Source organism: Passer montanus, unplaced genomic scaffold (genome assembly GCF_014805655.1).
Source record: "Passer montanus isolate IOZ18808 unplaced genomic scaffold, ASM1480565v1 scaffold77, whole genome shotgun sequence".
Lineage (NCBI taxonomy): Eukaryota > Metazoa > Chordata > Aves > Passeriformes > Passeridae > Passer > Passer montanus.
In genome coordinates, this window is record NW_024372923.1 from 19,736 (window position 1) to 37,163 (window position 17,428).

The 17,428-nt window shown below is 44.5% G+C and overlaps 1 protein-coding gene across 2 annotated transcripts; it reads right to left on the bottom strand.

Moving 5' to 3' along the window:
* Nucleotides 1–1,427: 1,427 nt before the first annotated feature.
* On the bottom strand, nucleotides 1,428–12,053 carry OAT (ornithine aminotransferase). Of its 2 annotated transcripts, none has more exons than XM_039731427.1 (10): nucleotides 11,935–12,053; nucleotides 8,290–8,516; nucleotides 7,508–7,732; nucleotides 7,288–7,383; nucleotides 6,578–6,705; nucleotides 5,175–5,297; nucleotides 4,398–4,526; nucleotides 3,639–3,752; nucleotides 2,736–2,880; nucleotides 1,428–1,819 (listed from the first exon to the last, which is right to left on the bottom strand). In XM_039731427.1, exons 2-10 carry the CDS (start codon nucleotides 8,486–8,488, stop codon nucleotides 1,659–1,661), a joined length of 1,320 nt encoding a protein of 439 aa, XP_039587361.1. In that variant the 5' UTR covers nucleotides 8,489–8,516; nucleotides 11,935–12,053; the 3' UTR covers nucleotides 1,428–1,658. The 2 variants fall into 2 exon arrangements, with proteins under 2 accessions (XP_039587361.1, XP_039587362.1); XM_039731428.1 differs by lacking the exon at nucleotides 11,935–12,053 and adding an exon at nucleotides 11,467–11,602.
* Nucleotides 12,054–17,428: the final 5,375 nt, after the last annotated feature.

The window sequence follows — 17,428 nt, forward strand, 5'->3', positions numbered from 1 at the left end:
TCTTGTTTATTACACAAATAAAAAACTAAGGGGGAACAGCTTCAAAGCTGTTCTTCAAAACAGCTTCGACAAAAAAAAAAATCCTCCACAATTCTGGGCATGAACTACAGGACAGCACCCAAATCACGTGAAGCTGACTGGCTCTTCCCAGCTTTAGTGAGAGAATGGGGGAGTAGGGAATTGCAGAACAACAAGGGCTGTAGAAATTGGCACTTCTTGAGGAAAAAAAATGAATTTTAACCAGAAAAGGGGTAAGAACCGAAACAAGAACAACCACAAATTTTAGGTAGGTGGATGGCTGTGGCACAGAAAGAAAATATAATGCTCTGTGGCCTGAGGGGCACAGTGACAGCATGATACACACGTGGCAGGAATATTGCTGAGAATGAGGACAGGGAAGCACCAAAACAGACTGGAACCTTCTGCCCTACAGCCCCTTTTGGCAATCAGGCAAACAGTGGCGGACCTGAGCATGTCCTTCATCCTTCCCAGCCTTGTAACTCTAAAAAAAGTCAACTTTTGTGCTGCCAAGGGTTTTGGAGCTTTACCTGTTGGGGCTCTGAAAGGTCTCCAGCAAGTGCTGTTTGCCTCATGGTTTCTCTGTGGGTATTTCCCTCCTTGCCCATAAGCCAAGCTTTCAGAAACATCAAACCCAGTCTTACTTCACCCACACATCACCCAGGGCAAGGAAGGGAAAATGTTCTGTCACCCCACTGGGTCACTGCCATGAACTGAGGAGCTTTCCAAATCCCAAAGGATTATTTGCCCCTTCACAGTATGAGCATGTGGCTGTATTTAACCCCTATGCTCAGCAAAGGGGACATTGTGCACTGCGTGATTAATTGGGGTTTAGTTCAGCTAAAACCGGCTAAGAAAAATTTAAAACTCCCAAGTTTTTATGAGGTTTGCTCTTTTTGAAGACTCAGAGTATTTTCATAGCATATCAACGTATTTTTTTAATGCAAAATGTGTTTTAATATAAACATCCACATGATAAAAAGTTGTGTAACAGTAAAAACAGATCTAAATGTTCAGATTTATTTTACAAGATTGCAAAGCCAAACACTGAAACCAGGCTTGAAAACAGCATCTCTTGTCATACAATCAAAATATTGTACACACAGAACACAGCTCGATGCTTCTCAAGTCCACCAGCATAACACCCAGTTTGTCAAACCCTTCAGCATTAGAATTTTTTCCAAGCTTCACATGAAAAACAGAAATTCACCCACAATGATAAGTGCTTCCATCCTACAGACATCTTGCTGAGAGGCAAAACCAGCCAAATGCCATGTTTTGGAGAGTGATATGAGAGTGCAAGGCAATCTAAAAAATATATATAAATCACACTTTAAACTTTGGGCAAGACTTATAACAATTAAGCAAATTTCTATAAGTATTTCCCCTCAAATATTCCAACTTAGCCGTTCAGTACATACAGAACTTTATTTCCAAGTATTTCAAGACTGAAAAGTCTTTAAAATCATTCTGTATTTTCTACAGAGCCATTATAATTTAAAGACACAGCTATGTTTTCATAGTCAAGTCCTCTTAGATAAAAGGAATGAGAGATGCTTGCTTCAAGAGCAGGCCTTCATCACACACATTTCAGCACACCCCTTGGACCAGTCAGCAGCCAGGCTGTAAGAGCCATGCTTTCAGAAGGACAGGATGGTCTTGTGGATGATTTCGATGCACTCTCGGATCTCATCCTCCTTGATGACGAGGGGCGGGGCCAGGCGGATGATGTCGCCGTGCGTGGGCTTGGCCAGGAGCCCGTTGTCGCGGAGCCGCAGACACACCTTCCAGGCATCGTAGTCTGCAACGGGAGGGAGGGAGAGAGGGAGGGAGAACATCAACAGGACATTGGGGACGTTCCCAGCACAGCACGGGAGGTGTCACACCTGCAGCACAGGTGTGACAGCTGGCAGAGGGGCGGTGCGGGGTGTTCACAAAGGAGAGGTCACTCTGGAATCTGCACAGTGACACTGCTCCAGAGCTGTCCTTTGCCTCAGCACACAGAGTTCTGCTCCTCCACAGCTCAGTGCTTGTCTGGCACTCAGTTAGACTTTAAAATACATTTTAAAAGGGGAAGCATATGAGGAGGACGTAAGGGAACACGTGGAAAGGACTTCAGACAAGATTATGTTTATGTAACCTGGGTTTCAGTGCATCATTGTGGAAAATGACACCACCTTCCTGCAGCACTTTATCCCTTGATCAAGCACCTTGGTACTCAGATTTCTGATATAATTCAATATTATTCAGATATAATTTCTCCCTATAAACTTACTCTCCATCATTAACTTTTTTTCTTCTTTGTACCCTCCTGTATTCATTGTCCTCTTCTAACTCTTCTGAAAAGAACTAATCCCAGACCATGCTCCCCTGGGAGGAACTGGGAATCTAGCAGGAACTGGTGTTCCAGCTGTAGACAGTTTTTTTCCAAAGAGGAGAGACAAAGGTATTTGTTGGGAGACAGATTCACCAAGAGATTTGAACATTATGAGATCATAAGAGTTCAAATAATTTAAAAACAATTGTGCAGCTTTTTTTAGTTAAAAAACCTATTTTTAACAGCACACAGTAACTTAAATAAATTTTCAGTGATGCTACAGTACTATAGCCATGTTTCTGAACACAAACATCATGTCTACATGCCACCCCCTACCTACAGTTTAAGCTGAAAAATACTTCTCCATGCTGTGTTTGTGCAGTTGATTTTATTTCCTCACCTTTGGTTTCCCGAATTACGATTGCATTTAAGAGTCCTTTTCCTCTCACAGCAGTTACAATATTAGATGGAGTCTTCATGAGCTCACTTCTTAGCAGATTTCCCATTATTTCTGCATTTTTTGCCAGATTTTCTTCTTCAATTACCTAAAGAGAAGCCAGATCTACAATCAGCTGAAGGGCACTGCATTTGTTTTGTTTCCCATGGGGAAGGATAGATAATGACACTGAACCTGCTGATTCACAAAAGCTGTTGCAGCCACAGTGTCCCTGCACAGGCTGCAAGCCCCAGCAGGTTGGTATTGAGCCTTTACTCATTCATGTCTACAAGAAACAATAATGTCTTTGAAATTTTATTCTAAATTAACTGCTCTTTGTTTGCTGTTATTTGAAAGTACACAGTAAACCTCTGAAGGCTCTGAATCTGCCCAAGTCTGAGTGCTGGGTAGTGATGAGTTTTTCTGTGTGACCTGCATCAATGCAGTCAATTAAGCAACCACAAAATAATTGAATTGCACCTTCTGGACAGGACACTGTAGTTTCTGTTTGAAAGCTCACAGAGCAGCAGTTTCTGCTGATACAGTAAAATAAGCCAATTTCAAAACGTCTTCACAAAATTAATTAAGATATTTGGTCAAATTACATAATTGCCTTGAAACTTCCTCTAGATGAATCTTATTTTGACATTTAAGACATTAAGATCATAAGAACAGAGGAAGTGTGCCACATTTCCAATAAAAACTTTAAAATTTGTTTTATGATCTACAGATAACCACTACCAATTTTCCATACTTATTTAAAGCTAGATTTCTATTCATAGCATGAAAAATAATACCATTTGTTTAAGCAAAGATCATGAGACCCTTTTTAATTTGGATTCCAGATCTCTAGCCCCACACACAAACCTCCAGTGCTGCTATTGCCACACGGCAAGCTAATGGATTTCCTCCGTATGTGGATCCGTGTTCACCAGGTTTAATGGTCAGCATCACTTCATCATCACACAGCACTGCCGAGACCTAAAATGGGAAGGACAGCAAATTCACATACTCACAGCAGGAAACTTCAACATATCTAAAGCAAACCTTCCCTCAGAGCTCAGGAAATGTTCAGCCTGTGGTGATAAATTACATTTACATTCCCAGCAGAACAGCAGATCTGACAATCCCATAATTAATCCCTTAAATACACTTAGCTATAGTGGTAACACAGCTTTCAATCACAGCTGAGGGAATTCCTCCAAACTGAATATTATTTCAAGAGTTTAAACTTCAATACTTGGTTTAACAACTCAGAAGTCCTGTCAGTTGGCCAAAATAGTTCAAGGCATTGTAATTTCCAGCCTAATCAGCAGGAATTTAAGTCACTCCAAGAGGATAAAATCAGCCATGCAGGCATGCCAGACAAATTAAATAATGCCAGTTGTTCAGCTATTAAGGTAGTATTTGGTATTCCATTATTTTATTATGTCTCTCTCAAGTTGGACTGTCTGGTCATAAATCACAGTTAGCCTTGCAAACAACAATTTCCAAGTACAACAAACATCAGATTTATTGTTCTTCCAACTGGCAGATTTTCAGTGTTGATGACTAAGGGGAAAAAAAAAGATTATTCAACGAATGTTTGAGTAATTTTATGTTACTTTAAATTTCTTTAGTACTCACAGGGTATAAGCCACCAGAAAGGGCCTTCCCAAGAAGAATTATATCAGGTCTCACATTTTCATGGTCAACAGCCAGCATTTTCCCTGTTCTGGCTAAACCAGTCTGTATTTCATCAGCAATAAACAGAACCTTTAAAGAGAAGAAACATCCAAACAGAACAGGGAATTACTTTTGCTGTCATTCCTAACCCAATTCTAATACAATTTTTTGAGGTATCACAGCAATAATGAAGACAACTTTATTAATAATATGTCAGTGTCTTTCTCTGAAGATACAAAAATTATTATGAGTAGCACTTACAAATTAGGAATCTGAATTCTATTGGAACAGAGAGACCACTGATTTTTAAATCAGAGATCACTGATAACCATTTTCCTCAGTGTTTCATTCTGTGTTTCATTATTGTTACTAATTCTTGGTAGCAGTTTTGCACATCAGCAACAAAGGTCTTGGATAGCCATGGTAATTGGAAAATTATAATGTGGAAAAGAAATTAGAAGTTAAATTAATCTAAAATAAATCCAGTTGAAGAATATTCATTAGAAACTTAAATCAATGACAATAGAAGAAATAGTGAAAAATGTGCACTGCTAAGAAGTACTTTTTAGTGAGATATTACCAGGAAACACAAGAGGTATCCCTGCATTATTCCACTGAAAGAAAAGGAAATTATTAAATTGCAATAAAGTTGTACACCTTACACAGTAGGGTGACCTTACAGTAAACACAGTGTGTAGTGTTGAGTGTTTAATGGCTGATGTTACAGTGAATTCTCACATTGTGCTTTGTGCAGAGGTCCCTCACTCCTGTGAGATAGCCTTTGTCAGGAACAATCACACCTGCTTCCCCTTGAATTGGCTCCACCATGAAAGCTGCCACGTTGGGGTCTTGAAGGGCCCGCTGCAACATTGGGCACAGGGAGAGGAGAGACAAAAAGAAAAAGCTTTTACTCAGGTCAAGTACAGAAAATACATGTAGCAGAACCTGATACTAGCCCTGATGTTCCTCCTCAAAGGATGAGAGCAGCATTCCTGCCAGGCAGCTCTCTCAGTGCCATTTCAGTTCCAGTGCTGTGTCACTGCTGGCAGTGTGAAATCAGCTGCTGTGCTGCCTTGGGAAGTACAAACCTTGCAAACTGCAAACCCAGACAAGCAGTCCATCAGATCAGTTCATAAATCACCTCAGAAATACCTTCAGTTTCATATTACCCCATACAATACAAACAATTGCTCAACTCTTCCCTTAAACAAAAAAATAATTGAGCCCCTCCAGACAATTTTACCTTAAAGCAAAGTCCACAGGTACATTCTGTACTATCAAGTTCAAAAAGGTTTACAAGTCCACAAGGCACAAGAGATCTAATGATTCCCAGCATGAATTTAGTACAGCTTTTCTCAGCTTTGCCCCATGAGCAGCATGAATTCAGCTCTAATGAAGGCATTAAATACTTGCAGGCCTTTCACCACGAGCAGCCTGATGGTAGGTTCAGAGCTGAACAAGCCTTTCCACACTGCAGCTGTAGCCCACTGAGAGATCTTTGTGTCCCCTAACCCAAGTCCAAGGAGAAAAGCAGCTCTGTCCTATAATCCCTCAATCTCCAAAGCCCCCTCACTGGTAGGAAGCAGACCCAACAGGTACAGAGGTTTTCACTCACAGAAATGGTACCTAATCAAGGTCACCCCTCCCCAGCTGCTTGACAGGATTAACCTCAGTTAACACAGGGAAATACTGGGAATCATGGGCATTTCAGCAGCTTGTGAAAGTGAAACAGCAGCCTGGCTTGCTTTTAAGGATGCCATAAAATTGGAAATAAATATTTGCAACTGCAGTGAATTCTAGTCATAGAATCACAGGATGGTTTGGGAGGGAAGGGACCTTAAAGCTCATCCCATCCCACTTCTTGCCATAGGCAAGGACCTTTCCAAGTGGCTGGGAAATTAAACAGATCATGTAGTTTTTCTTTCACATCCTAAAGCATAACTGAAACCAAAACCAAAGCAGAATTTATCCACATTTCCTAACCATAATTATAACAAACACATTCCTTATATACATCTACTTACAGATATCTTAATGTCAAGGCACAAGTTTCAAAGTATAAACTTCTGATTTTCCTTGCTATTTACCAAAGAGGCATTGCAAAATGATTCCATATAAAAGAACAAAAAATTGTCAAATACCTCAAGAGCTGGTAGATCGTTGTATGGGATCAGTTCAAATCCTGGCATGAAGGGTCCAAAGCCATCATAGCTGGATGGGTCAGTAGAACTGGAGATGGCAGACATTGTCCTGCCCCAGAAGTTGCCAGCTGGGAAAAAAAAAAAAAAAAAGGGGAAATTGTTACAAAACTGACCAAGAGCCAGAACATTTTGAAGGACATCACACTTTCCACTTGGTGATGCATTTTAAGTGTTATCTAATAAGAGATTAGCATCCCCCTCCTAATTGTTAGCATTTTGCGTTGATGCCATAAATACACTCTGTTGTTGTATTATCAAAAACCAAAAGAAAATTATACTTTAAGACCTGACAACTATACAAAATAATTTCCTTAAGTTTTGTTAGTAGTCTGGAAAATTGAAAATAACTCTGAGAATGCCAATTTCTGGAAGACCTGGAGAATGCAGGACAAAAGCCCTGCAGGTGAAGCCAGGAGGTCACCTTAACCCTATTGTGCAACCTGTGAGAGGTGTGGCACCAATCTGAGGAATTAATCCGCAAAAAAGTTGTGTAGGAACAACAACTCAGGAATAAAGAGTACTGCACTTTAAGAGATTAAAAGAGCATGGAGGACTGGATGTTCTTTCTTTCCCTGTGATCTCAGGCTGCCTCCCAGTAAACCAGTGTCCACATCCTCAAGTCCTCAGCTCATAACACACACTTAACATACCTGCAAAAATGATTTTAGCTTTGTATTTTGGAATTCCTTTCACAGTGTAGGCCCATTTCCGAGCCAGTTTACAGGCAGTTTCTCCAGCTTCCACTCCTAAAACAAAAAGCAGCACCATTATCACTCTTGCACATGAAACAGGCCATCAGTGCAGCAGAGAATGTTACACAACCATTGAACCAGAGACAGGAACTAAAATGGAAACAAAACATTTCTTTACCTGTGTTCATTGGAAGAACTTTGTTGTAATTGAACATTTTGGTGACCATCTCCTCATATTCCCCAAGGACATCGTTGTAGAATGCTCTGGATGTCAGGGTCAGTTTTTCAGACTGGGATTTCAGAGCATCCACAATCTTTGGGTGACAGTGGCCTTGGTTGACTGCACTGTAAGCACTCAGAAAGTCAAAATACTTCCTCCCTTCAACATCCCACACGTAAACACCTGGGAAAATAAACCTGTGGTCAGCACACAAAATAAAAGAAGACACAAGACCAAAAAAGGCTCCTCAAACATAATTAAAGACCAGAGTAAATTTAAATTAAGTGATAATATATGAACAGCCCACAAGGACTTAGATAGGGTTCCAATGCACCTTTTCCTGCTCATATTAAACCTCTCTACACAAGGTAGCAGAAGAAATTAAGTTGCTTAGAAAATTTCTTGCTGAGTTATTCTGGAAATTTTCAACCCTTTAAATCATTTTAGAGACACCGTAATTTTTTCATGTGCCCTTAGGCATAATGATCCAGCTCTCTAACCAACAATTTGCTGACTTAATTTCATAAATTATCTCAATCCCATCAAAAAAAAAAAAAAAAAAAAACAGCTTTCTAACCAACAATTTGCTGACTTCATTTCATAAATTATCTCAATCCCATCCAAAAAAAACTCAACAAAGATTCAGAAATCAGTCAGGTCAAAATTATTCTGCCATGTTCTCATTCACCTCCACAGGCACACAACACCTACAGCCTCCAGGAAAAACCAAAATAAAATACCTTTTCCTCTTTCCAGAGCAACAGGCAGTGGGTGATAGTTGTGAGCACCATATTTGGCCTCACGTTCAAAGATTAAATCCGAGGAGAGAGGCCTCTGGATGGTTTTTTTGGGAGCAACTGAGGTGGCAGAGCTCAGTGAGGAATGAAGACCTCGGCAGAGAACAGCGAGGTGCTGGGAGCGGGTTAGCTTGGAAAGCATGATGGACCTCAGGAATTCTGATGCAGATCTGGAGGGGAAAGAATAAAGAAAGTTAATAATTAGCACTAAGAACTCTTCAGAAGAAATGTCTGACACAATTGAAGTGGTTTTACTGCCAGGATTACAGGTTCCTTAACTATTTTGCAATTCAGCCAAGAAAGCTTATATGAAGTATAAATTAACGTGGGATTAACATCAAACAAGTAATTTTTTCTATTCTCTACACTTACAGAAACAGAAGGAAAACTAACCTCTGTGACTCAGCAAGCCTATGAGCTAGTGACATCATTTTTCCTGTAAGTGTTCCTTTTTCACTGCGCCTTAAATTTAGATTTACTAATATAAACTACAGTAAGAAAGCTAAGTTCATTAAATTTCTTGTTCTATTGAAATGCCCATTTTCTACCAGACTGTCATCAGACAAATCATGTCACAAACTTCCATGATATTGGCTATCCCTGGAAGTGTCCAAGGCCAGGTTGGATGGGGACAGTGGAAGGTGTCCCTGCCCATGGTAGTCAGAGTGGCACTGGATGAGCTTTAAGGTCCCTTTTAAGCCAAACCATTCTGGGATTCTGTGATCAAAAAGTAGACAGAAAGTAAGAATATGTCAGATATTAATGATCATTGTAGCACTCTATTTTTCCAGCCATTTCCCTTGAATACGTAACCTTGTAGTTCCACCATTTAGGGATACCCTGAGGATAGGACTGCATGAGGAAAATTGATTTATTTGATTTCTTCTCTGTGCCTGCACCTCAGTGCACACAAAGATACTTCCCAGAGAAGAGGACAAGAGTTGGCACTTGAAAAGCTGTTTGAGGAAGCTCTTCCCACAGCAGGGAACAGCAGAGAGCCAAGAGTTCCCAAAGCTCGGGTTTCTGGTCTCACAGAACATCACACTTACAAACTGACAAAAGGTTTAATCCCCAGAGCAGGATCACAGATCACAGCAAGATCTCTGCTTATCAAATGCAGCCTCCCTGTAACACACTCCACAGCAGAGTGAAGAGCTGAGCAGCCTGGATGCTGCACCCACAACAGAAGCAGACTGCAAAACCTACCCTAAAAACCAACAGCAGGATGCAAGGATGGCTCACACAAGGGTGCTGCTATTTCAGGCTGCTTGCAGAAGACTGAAGTAGTAAGTTATGGATTTATCCCTAATGTATTTTGGAAAAAATCCACACCCTGGATGTGTTGCCTTGAACAGAGAGGCATTTCTTTCAGCAGACTCCTCAGGTATGACACTTCTGCTCCTCACTTCTAACCAAAGCCAAGAGACTTTTCTCCATCTACCAAAATCCAAATGTTTAAGAAGAGTCAGTATTCTCCATTCTAGCAAGAGATGCATGCTGCACAACTGGGCATGTTTCCAGCTGTTAAAGATTAGCCCTTTGTGTTAATACTTTTCAAGATTATTTTTCAAGGATTTCGCAAGCAAAAAAGACAAATACTTCTCTGTGCAAGAAAAAAATTTGATGACTCAAAATTTCAACCTGCTCAACCCCTAAAATGTAATTGGTCTGTGACATCCTGGCCCCTGGCACACCTCCACGGCAGAGCAGCTAATCCTATCACAAGCTGCTAGATTTTGGAGATTTTCCAGACATTCCTGAAATGAAAAGTACAAAGAAGTTAAACTCTTATCTGCCCTGTATCAGAGGTAGCTCTCTGCATGAAGGATCACAGATCCGCAGTTTGAGGTTCTTGCTTTACTTCTTGCACATTTATTGGAAAACATTAATCAGATTTTTTTTAAGATCTTTTTCCTCCATGAAGGGAATTGCCCTGCACACTGTGCTAGTGAGGCCACATCACTTTAGCAAGGTGTGGAAGATTGCATGGAGAAGAGCTGAGTAAAGCTGAGAATTACAGAATCTGGAGTTAAAAGGAGGGGGAAAATTTGGGGTTGATGATGGGCAAGACAACACAGATGAATCTGGAGTTAAAAGGGGGGGAAAATTTGGGGTTGATGATGGGCAAGACAAGGTGAACAGAAATTTCAGGAAAGAGGAGGGAAATAGTAAGGTGAAAAACCCAAGCAAAGAAAATGAAATAAAATCAAACTCATTACCAAGTGTCAGAAATATGGTCATGCACTGGAGCAGACAGTACAGGAATCAGAAGCCAGGAAATTACAGCAACTGGAAGAGGTCTTGCATCAGAACAGAAAACCACTCAAAACACAGCTGTAACACACTTGACCAGCTTTGCTCAGCTATTGAGCAAGATTATCCAGACAGGAGTCTGCAGACTGCACAGGTGAATTGAATGGTTGTATGAACCTGACACTGAAAAACACCCCAAGGTAAATGGGGGTGTTGTCAAACACATGAAAACACTCAGGTTCATTTGATAGAGCAGAGAGCAATCAGTGCCACACTGCAGCCTCCACCAGCTGAGTCAAAGGGTGAACACGCCAGGGGACAAGCAGGGGGGACATCAATGTGCACGTGCCAAGCTACCTGTGCACACCAGCACCACAAGGGCCTGGTGCTGTCAGGAACAGCTGACAGAACAGCCAGGCTGGCAGACAAGAACTGCACAATCACTGAGGCTGCAAAAGACCTCCGAGATCACCGAGTCCCAGCTGTGCCCAGTGCCCACCTTGTCCCCATCCCAGAGCACTGAGTGCCACATCCAGCCCTTCCTTGGACACCTCCAGGGATGGGGACTCCATCACCTCTCTGGGCAGCCCCTTCCAATGTCAAATCATCCTTTCAAGGAAGGATTTCCTCCTGATGTCCAACCTGCACCTCCTCTGGCACCGCCTGAGCCTGTTTCCTCTCATCCTGTCACCTGGGAGAAGAGCCCAGTCCCTGCCTGGCTGCAGTCTCCTGTCAGGTCAGGGAGTTATAGAAAGGATGAAGTCCCCTCTGGGCCTTCTTTTCTCCAGCAAACCGAATAAAATAAAATAAATAAATAAATTAAAAAAAAAAAAAAAAGGAAAAGGAATAAACCCAGCGGTAAAGTACCAGATCTCGCTGGCCATCTCCCCGCCAAGGCCACGGTCCAAGACAGCGCAGAGGCAGGGATGTGGCATCGCGGAGCGGGGCTGCCACAGGCACAGAGGAGGAAGCGGACTGTCACCTCCCCCGCTCCCCGCGCAGTGACAGCGCTCCCGGGGCCTTGCCGACGGGGCCGGCTGCGGCGGGACAATATTAAAAAGGAAAAGGAATAAACCCAGCGGTGAAATACCAGATCTCGCTGGCCATCTCCCCGCCAAGGCCACGGTCCAAGACAGCGCAGAGGCAGGGATGTGGCATCGCGGAGCGGGGCTGCCACAGGCACAGAGGAGGAAGCGGACTGTCACCTCCCCCGCTCCCCGCGCAGTGACAGCGCTCCCGGGGCCTTGCCGACGGGGCCGGCTGCGGCGGGACAGAACCGGGCCACGGTGGCCGGAGAGAGGCAGAGACGGCCCCCGAGGGCCGGACGGGCCGTACCTGGTGCTGCTGGAGGTGCCGGAGGTGCTGCCGGTGCCGGAGGTGCTGCCGGTGCCGGGGCCCGCGGATAAGAGGCGGGTGCGGCCGCGGGCCACTGTCACCGCGCCTCGCCCCGCCCCTCCCCGATGACGTCATTGAAATTGCGCCCGCCGATTTGCTATCGCAGCTGATTGACAGCCACCGCCCCCGCGCTGCGGCACCTCCCCTTGGCGCAGGGGCTTCCCATTGGTGGGCGAGCGCGAGCCAGGGCCACGCCCACCCCCGGCCCTCAGGGGCGGTGTCCCCGGCCCTCACAGCGGCACCCCGGCCTCAGAGCGGGGGCTCCGTCCTCCCTTCCTTCCCCTCATCCCTCCATCCCGCGCACCGGCACCCCTGCCCTCAGAACGAGGGCTCCGTTCTCCCTTCCGTCACCTCATCCCTCCATCCCGCGCACCGGCACCCCTGCCCTCAGAACGAGGGCTCCGTTCTCCCTTCCGTCACCTCATCCCTCCATCCCGCGCACCGGCACCCCTGCCCTCAGAACGAGGGCTCCGTTCTCCCTTCCTTCACCTCATCCCTCCATCCCGCACACCGGCACCCCTGCCCTCAGAACGAGGGCTCCGTTCTCCCTTCCTTCACCTCATTCCTCCATCCTTCACACCAGCACCCCTGCCCTCAGAGCGAGGGCTCCGTTCTCCCTTCCTTCACCTCATCCCTCCATCCCTCACACCGGCACCCCTGCCCTCAGAGCGTGGGCTCCGTTCTCCGTTCCTTCACCTCATTCCTCCACCCCTCACACCGGCACCGCGGCCCTCAGAGCGGGGGCTCCGTTCTCCCTTCCTTCACCTCATCCCTCCATCCCTCGCACCGGCACCGCGGCCCTCAGAGCGAGGGCTCCGTTGCCCCGTCCTTCACCTCATTCCTCCATCCCTCACACCGGCACCGCGGCCCTCAGAGCGGGGGCTCCGTTCCCTCTTCCCTCACCGCCTTCCCGTTTCCCTCACCCCGGCCCTCAGGCTGAGGATTTGTCTCCGCTCTGCCGAACTAGCCTTGGGAGCGATGTTTGTAGCCACAGAACCCCACACACGGAACTCCTCCGCCCCCGCGCCCTCCCGCCGCTGTCGCCGCTCATCCGCACTTGTGCCCTCGAGGAACTCACTGTAGAAAAGGGCGAGCACTGACGAAAAAATTGAGAGGAATTGGGAAAACATTCCTGGGAATGGGAAGTGTGTGGGATGGTGGTGGCATCTCTGCTGGTGGCTGCAGGTTCCCCAGGGATGTGATGACAAGTGCTCTGTGTGTGCTCAGTTCTGACTTTTCTCTTCCCAAGAGATGAACATGAACTTTTTCCCAGTCTTTGAATATATGGCTATCAGAAAATAATTCGGAATAACAGCCAGGGATTCACTGAGGTTGCTAAGGAATTGCTCATGGAGCTCCTGTGCCAGGTGTTTTTGCCTACACGCACCAATCTCCTCCCCAGTCTGTCACAGTCCATCCATTGTCCCCGTGCCCTGCCCTTCTCCACATGGAAGGACATTGATGGAACCCCGAACTCCAGGCTCTGCTGCCTTGGGAGAGAGGGAGGGAACGTGGGGGAGTGAGGTGTGCTCTGAGCAGGAGCTCTGAGCTGGGACCAGCGGGTGAGCAGGGACAAGCTGGAACGAGCCAGCGCAACCCTGACCTTTCCCCGGGCTGAATTACACTTGGAGAGCATTTTGTAACCAGAAGATCTGGGTGTTTAAGGGGAACCGTGAGGTGTGTTTCATAAATAAATTCTGGTTCTGGCAAAAAAAAAAAAAAATCACATACTGGTTTGGGTTGGAAAGGACCTCAAAACTCATCCAGTTCCATCTGCTACCATGGGCAGGGACACCTTCCACCATGCCAGGTTGCTCCAAGCCTTGTCCAACATGGCCTTGGACACTTCCAGGGATTCAGCCACAGCTTCTCTGGGCACCCTTGCCAGGGCTTCCCCACCTTCCCAGGGAACAATTCCTTCCCAATATCCCATCCATCCCTGCCCTCTGGCAGTGGAAAGCCATTCCCTGTGCCCTGTCTCTCCATGCCCTTGTCCCAAGAACCCCTCCAGCTCTCTTAGAGCTCCTAGGCACTGGTAGGGGCTCTGAGGTCTCCCCAGAGCCTTCTCTTTTCCAGGCTGAACAATTCAAATTCTCTGAGCCTTTACTCCTAGGAGAGGTGTTCCATCCCTGTAATCACTGCTGTGCCCTCCTCTGGGCCTGCTCCAGCACTCCAGGTGGGATCTCACAAGAGCAGAGTACGGAAGAAAACAAACAATATTTCACTTTTTATCGTATCCACCTCATTAGGAAGAGCAACAGAAAAACCACCCAAAAAAAAAAAAAAAGGCAAACCAAAAACCCCTCAGACTTAGCAGTGGTAACTTCGTGCCTCTTGCTCTTTGTTCATAAATCACCCTGATAAATTTATCAGTGCTGGAAAAGGATTTATTTCTTCCACAAAGAAAACACAATATCCTAGTTGACACACAGAGAATTTGCATAGCTTCCCCTCACTAAAGCAAGCAGTTCAAAAATATTCCTGAACCTTGTCATATCTTCTAACCAAATTGCTCAAACCTCGGATGTCAGGGGGCAGCACCGCTTGTGCCTTTGGAGAACAACGCCCTCGGAGAAAATTTTCCCAATGTGCAGTCAGCTTGATGCAGTGAGGGCTGGGAGGAGAGCAGATGATGTTGAGCTCTCTATAAACACACAGAGAGTAAGGCTCAATTTGCTGATATGTTTGTGCCTCCTACTAGCCCAGTTCTGCCAGCAAACAGTGCCCTGCATCTGCTGCCAAAGATGAGTTCATAAAGCACAAAAGGTTGTGCCTTAGGTGCTAAATTGCAAAATACATTTCAGAGTCATGACTGCTGAGTGAATACACAGTTGTACCGTGCCCAGTTCCTTAAGTCCAGAGGCAGTTGTTGTCTAGGAGCGATTGAAACCCTTTATTTCTAGTTGAAGTTATGATTTTTGTGAAAAGCCTAACATTTTAAGGCTGAGAATAAGCAATGACCTCTCTGCTTTGAGTATTAAACATTGTCCCAGTTCATTCTGCCTCTCTACTCCACTCTGGTGAGATCCCACCTGGAGTTCTGCATCCAGCTTTGGGATCCCCAGCAGGGGAAGGAAAGAACCTGCTGGAACACATCCAGAAGAGGCCACCAGGTTGATCAGAGGGATGGAGCAGCTCTGCTGTGAGGAAAGGCTGAGAGAATTGGGATTGTTCAGTCTGGAGAAGTTTTGGGGTGACCTAACTGGGGCCTTCCAGTACCTGAAGGGAGCCGACAAGAAAGATGGAGAGAGAATTTGGACAAGGACCTGGAGTGACAGGATGAGGGAATGGCTTCCTAGTGCCAGAGAGAAGGGCTAGATTGGATATTTGGAAGAAATTCCTCCCACACAATTTTGTTTGTTGCATACTCTTGTTTCTTAAATAGCCTTATAGGACAAGGTCCAGGATTTGCAATCCATGGGATCATTGGGATTTTCCCAGGTAAAAAATGCTGGTTTAAGGTTAGATTGTTTTTGACTTTGACATTTCATTAGGGCCTTATAGGACACAGTCCACAATTTGCAATCCATGGGATCAATGGGATTTTCCCAGGTAAAAAAAATGCTGGTTTAAGGTTAGATTGTTTTTGACTTTGACATTTCATTAGCATGGCATTTCATTTACATAGATCTGTTATCTCAGGTGATGCTAATGATGCCTTCTACCTATTTAGCCACAAAAATAACATGCTGGGAGCTACAACCCTTTCATCTTACATGGGCTCAACTCAAGAGCTGCCTTTTACCTGCCTTTAAATGCTCTTATTCATAAGCTCACCTCCAGATTGGTTTAGATTCATCCGTGTTCTTTTCACAGTAAGCAGAAAAATATAGAAAGAACAAAACTTGTCCAAAGGATTAAGTAGCACCTATCATATAAGGGAAATACATATCTGGAAATGTAAAAAATGCAAACTAAAGGCAACCAAGATCGACTGAAGTGCTGAATCTTACATTCAGCTCTGCCTCCTGGGGCTGGAGGCAAATTGCCCCAAGAGGTGAATTCAGAAGCCAGACATGCAGGAAAACAGCAGATTCCTGTCTGGAAGGTGATGATTCAAAAACAAGCAAATAAACAAACAAACAACCCTCAAGCAAGAAAAGGCTTGCTTGCTTTTGGATTCTGTAAGGTCTGAAAGAAGAAATAGACATAATAAAGATAGAATATGTGGAATGCACAGATACTATATGTAAATGCATTTTCAAGCAAGAAAAGGCTTGCTTGCTTTTGGATTCTGTAAGATCTGAAAGAAGAAATAAAGACATAATGTGGAATGCACAGATACTATATGTAAATGCATTTTCTAAAGCTGTTATGAACTGTTTCTGAGATTTAAAAATTATTAATATGAAATAACTCTCAAACTGCAATCTGGTTAATCAAGACCTGAGAGAAAGTGCCTTAAAAGCTCTGTTTAATTTAAACCTGATCAGTTTTATGTAGGATCAGTGTCATGGCTCTCTTTCCTCCTTTGTTTTTGGTATTTAATATCAAGACACAGAAAATATCCACTTTTATCCTTTAAACACTATAAAACTGGAATTTTAAACCATTCACATTGTGCACAGTAGCAGCTATTACTGTAGATCTTGGAGGAATTGCTCTCAGCTAGATGAAGTATTTTATATGAATAAAAAAGGGAAAGCAGAAACTTAATGTGTACTATTTAGTTACCTGTAGATACCTAAAAGACTACACATGACAGTAACCAAATATGGAGAAGGGAACCCATGAAATATTCACATTTTGCAGTAATTTGCCCTGCAGAAAAGAGGAAAACTCTGACCTACTTGAAGAAAGAGGGTTATTATATTCATTCTGCTAATCCAGAAAATACAATTTGACATGTAAGTAAACCATAAAGTTATAAGAAGGAACAAGTTAAGTCATGCCAGTTGTTAGGAGTAATTCCACAGCCCTGTCTCTGGCAGAAATGCTCATTGAAGTCGTTGGGAATTAGGCATGTGAGGAGACTGAGGAATTGCATCCCCCTTATTGTGGTTATTTAGAGGCAGGGTAAATAACAGGGAATTGTGTGTTGGTTTAGCTGCACAAGCTCAGCGTGTGCCAAGGATTCACAGGCTGCTGAAGCACTGTGCCAAGGCAGGATTGCAGGGCCCTCACTCGAGTTTAACACTGTCTCAGGAGCACTGCAGGAAACATCCAGCGTTCCTCAAGAGCTGAGTTTTGCCCCATGGCACCAGTGTTCAGTTCCTCAATGGCACGGGACAGTTCCTCACCTCTGAGCACAGGCTGGATGTAGAGTTCACCCAAGCCAGGAGGTTCAAGGTACAAGTTCATCATTACCTAAAACCAGCACGCATCTGCAGAGCTGGCACGAGGACAGTTCCACCTCTCTTCCCACCCGTAGCAAAGCCACAAGGACAGACTTCACCCTTTCTCCTCCTGTTGAAATTCTGCTACCACTCAGCAA